Source organism: Echinops telfairi, unplaced genomic scaffold, assembly GCF_000313985.2.
Source record: "Echinops telfairi isolate 266 unplaced genomic scaffold, ASM31398v2 ScPeMD7_7457;HRSCAF=8495, whole genome shotgun sequence".
Taxonomy (NCBI): domain Eukaryota; kingdom Metazoa; phylum Chordata; class Mammalia; order Afrosoricida; family Tenrecidae; genus Echinops; species Echinops telfairi.
Window position 1 is genome coordinate 28965014 of NW_022111357.1, and position 4326 is coordinate 28969339.

The window sequence follows — 4326 nt, forward strand, 5'->3', positions numbered from 1 at the left end:
GTGCCCAGCACACACACTGCCCTCTCTCGAGGGCGCCACCTCCTGCCAGTGTGAGGAGGGCTACTTCCGGGCTCCACAGGACGCGCTGGCCACACCCTGCACACGTGAGTTCTGAGAGCCAGGGAGGGGGCCAAGGAGGACGTGGGTGGAGGCCGACAGGTCACTTGGTCAGTGAGTTAACTACAGGGGGTCACCCAACTCTGCCCACATTAGTAACTCCCTAGCCCTGGGCAGTCCCACACCAGAGGGGGACGTATCCTATGACTGGACAGCGGTGGGTTCCTGGTGCCCAGCTGGTCCTGGACCACACCCCAATGTCTGCCCTCTGCAGGCCCACCCTCTGCCCCACACTACCTCACAGCTGTGGGCATGGGCGCCAAAGTGGAGCTGCGCTGGAAGCCCCCCCAGGACAACGGCGGCCGTTCGGATGTGGTGTACAGCGTCACCTGTGAGCAGTGCTGGCCGGAGTCGGGAGAGTGTGGGCCCTGCGAGGACAGCGTGCGCTACTCGGAGTCACCACACATGCTGACCCACACCAGCCTGACGGTCAGTGACCTGGAGCCTCACATGAACTACACCTTCGCCGTCGAGGCCCGTAACGGCGTCTCGGGCCTGGTGGCCAGCCGCAGCTTCCGCACTGCCAGCGTCAGCATCAACCAGACAGGTGAGGGCAGTGGCTGTGCCCTAGGGAGCCTGTTTGGGTGGGCAGCCCGGCCGAGATCAGAGAGAGACATGAAGACTAACACCGTATATGCTTGCGTATGAGCCGAGTTTTCCAGCGCAGTTTTTGTGGTAACAGTAGGTGCGTATACTCGAGTATATACGGCAGTAAGAGGCACAGACTCTAGACTCTGGAGTCTGCTGAAGATGCTGACGTTGCCACTATGGGGCTGTGTGGCCCTGAGCAAGTGACTTAGCTCCTCTGGGCCTTGATTGCCTCACCTGGGGATGGGGATAATCACAGGGGTGCTGTCTTCCTCGTGCATTGCGTACACCGTGCCTGAGGTCTTAAAAGCCTGCAGTCAGCCACCCAAGGCACGGCTTGGAGCAACAGAGGACTAGAGAGAGTTGGGAACAGGAGGAGGAAATCCAGTGTGTGTCCCTCATGTGACAGCTGCCCCTTTGCCAGGAGACCAGAAGAGCTAGACCATCCCTGGCCGTACTATTACTGAATGTTCTGATCAAATCACCGACGGAAGAATTCTGACCAAAAGGAGTGCTGGATGCTAAACTGAATTGCAAATATTTGCGGATTCTAGATTTTCTGGAACCACAGAGGCTGAACTCCAGAATTGATTATCTTGAGATAGTCTTTAAACATTAAACCAAGACTATCCCCCGAAGCCCTTATAAAACCAAGCGGTAGTTTAACTTAACCAGCAATGAATGTCTGCCCGGAGCATTGTGGTGGTTTAAGATCGATCTACGTGGGATCAAAGCCACTGGAAAGATGAGCCAGGAACCTCCGGGGCAGCGAGTGTACGCTGCGGGGGAGGAACAGCTCGGGGAAGGTGGGGAGGGCGGTTGCACAACTCGGAGAAGGTAATCAGTGTCATGGAACAGTGTGTGTCAAAGCGACCGAATTGTCTGTGAACAGCAACCAGATGCCACTGTGGGGTGAAAGCCATGCCGACAGGGTGGAGGAGATTTATTAAGTCCTCGGAGAGGATGAGCTAGGTCCTTTTCTTCTTCGTAGTTATCACTCCTTTGTGAATCCCTGGGGAGGGGCTAGGGGGCTGGAGCTGGCAGTGGGGGGTCCCAGGTGGGGCTTGAAGGACCCTGACTCACTGGGCTCTGGGTGGGACTAGCACCGCGCACACTTGCCTGGAGGGGTTCCTCACGCCTCTCCCCGCCTACTGTTCTGTTCAGAACCCCCGAAAGTGAGGCTGGAGGGCCGCAGCACCACCTCACTGACTGTCTCCTGGAGCATCCCCCTGCGCCAACAAAACCGTGTGTGGAAATACGAGGTCACCTACCGAAAGAAGGTGAGCGTGCCGAGGGCCTGGGCTTACCTCCGCTGGGCTGGGAGCCGGGGTGGACAGGCTGGTCACTCGGATGCTCGTTGCACCACACAGCTGGGGAGCCAGAGGTCTGTGGCTGCCCAGAGAGCCACATGCCTCTTCTCGGCCAGCACAGCAAGAGAAGACGGTGTTCTGGGGGAGGTAGTGGAAGGGGGGAAGAGTGAGGCTTTGGGGGCCAGACAGCTCATTTCCCTTTCGGAGCCGTGGGCTCCAGTTTGCTAGCAAACTTGCTGAACTCAGCCTTGCCCTCCCTCTTTTTGACCCACAGGGGGACTCCAACAGCTACAACGTGCGCCGTACCGAGGGCTTCTCCGTGATCCTGGACGACCTGATTCCCGACACCACCTACCTGGTCCAGGTGCAGGCGCTGACACAGGAGGGCCAGGGCGCCGGCAGCAGGATGCATGAGTTCCAGACGCTGGGTGAGTAGGGCTGGCCCGGGACGGAACTGACCATCCGTAACCCAATACTGCATCCTGGTACATTCCATGAATGCTGACGTGTTCAAGGCCCCGCAGGGACCACCACGGTGAGGCCTGGGGGTTGGAAGGCCAAAGGACAGGGTCAAGGACATGGGTGCTGAGGGCAGCATGATGAGAAGAAAAGGATGTGTTCTGCCAACATGTCGACTCAAGTTCAAATCCCCCGTGAGAGCCTCACACTCCTGGGAGCACTTACTGGGGAATCATAGAGAAGCCACTTCTTTGGGGGTATCATTAGTCCCAGCGTGAAGTGGGACTCGGGATCCCTCCCCAGTAGGAGCCCAGCACAGAGCAGATGCCCGGTGTCTTGGTCCATAAAGTAGGCCTCAGCTGAAGCTGGGGTGGTGCCCTCCCTGGTTTGGGGTGTGGAGGTCCTCTGGTCATCACCTGGTCTCCCCTGACAGCCACGGAAGGATCTGGCAACATGGCGATGATTGGCGGCGTCACCGTCGGCCTTCTCTTGCTCCTCATACTGGCTGGAATCGGCTTCTTCATCCATCGCAGGTCTGTCAGCGCCTCGCTCCCCAAGGGCTTAGGGTGGGACACAGAGGGGTCGGGGGGCCTCAGTTTGCTCATCTGGAAAATGGGCCCGTTAGGAAATGCTCCCTGCCTCCTACTGAGGTGAGGACAGAATGAGCCGAAAAGGGCTTAGCATGGTGCCCAGCACCCAGCAGTGCCCCAGACATGGGGTGTCTGAGTGGGGTACCCACACTTCCTGTGGACACCCAGGCAGGAAGCCCTCATTCCAGCTACATGCAGGGGCCTTTATGGGGTGAAGACCCAAGGGGAGGGCTGAGGGCCTGTTCCCCTCCTTCCCACCTCCCACCCAGCCTTCCCGGGTTCTCTGAGGGGGAGGCTTTGACCACGGGGTCCGAGAGGTGTGCTTACCTGGCCACAGCTAGACTCACTGAGCGTCTTGTGTGTCTCCCCACGTGGCCTTTCCAGGAGGAAGAGTCTGCGAGCCCGCCAGTCCTCTGAGGACGTATATTTCTCCAAGTCAGGTGAGATGCGGCCCCATCCATGCCTAGTGCTCCTACTGCCCTCTTGCCCCCGAGCTCTGTGGTGGAGGTGGGAGCAGCAGGGGATTCCAGCGTCCCAGGGGTGGGCCCAGAGCTGTCCCTGGCAACTCTAGGGACTGACCCTCACAGGCAAGTCTGAGTCTGGAAGGCGCTGTGATGTTGCCCCTCCTTCCTTAGGGCACCCCTCACAGTTGTCCCTCCCCACGCTAGCTACCTGTGACCCTGCCCCTTTGCCCCCCCTCCACAGAACAACTGAAACCCCTGAAGACATACGTGGACCCCCACACATACGAGGACCCCAACCAGGCTGTGCTCAAGTTCACCACTGAGATCCACCCCTCCTGTGTCTCGCGGCAGAAAGTGATCGGAGCAGGTGAGGCCAGCTTCCTGCACTGGGGCTGGAGGAAGCGGGGAGCAGGCATGCAGGTTAGAGGGCCCTGACACTGGCTGACTGGGGCGCCCTGCCCGCTGTGCTCCTCCACAGGAGAGTTTGGGGAGGTGTACAAGGGGGCACTGAAGGCCTCGGGGAAGAAGGAGGTGCCTGTCGCCATTAAAACGCTGAAGGCCGGCTACACGGAGAAGCAGCGCGTGGACTTCCTCAGCGAGGCCAGCATCATGGGCCAGTTCAGCCACCACAACATCATCCGCCTGGAGGGCGTCGTGTCCAAGTGTGAGCACCCAGGGCATGGGGGCTGGTGACCAGGCACCCACCTGGGCCTCCTTCTTCCCCACCTGTGCCTACCTCCCCATACAACCTGTGCCTACCCCACACACCTGTGCCTACCTCCCCACACACCTGTGCCT

At 59.5% G+C, this 4326-nt stretch overlaps 1 protein-coding gene across 1 annotated transcript in view; it reads left to right on the forward strand.

The window, feature by feature from the left end:
• The window catches only part of EPHA2 (EPH receptor A2), a 23369-nt gene that overhangs the window by 10833 nt on the left and 8210 nt on the right, over positions 1 to 4326 (forward strand). Inside the window, exons 4-10 of the mRNA XM_030887998.2 lie at positions 332 to 664; positions 1870 to 1985; positions 2290 to 2443; positions 2908 to 3007; positions 3449 to 3504; positions 3770 to 3895; positions 4007 to 4192. Coding sequence (XP_030743858.2) covers positions 332 to 664; positions 1870 to 1985; positions 2290 to 2443; positions 2908 to 3007; positions 3449 to 3504; positions 3770 to 3895; positions 4007 to 4192 — 1071 coding nt within the window. The remainder of the gene's footprint in view (positions 1 to 331; positions 665 to 1869; positions 1986 to 2289; positions 2444 to 2907; positions 3008 to 3448; positions 3505 to 3769; positions 3896 to 4006; positions 4193 to 4326) is intronic.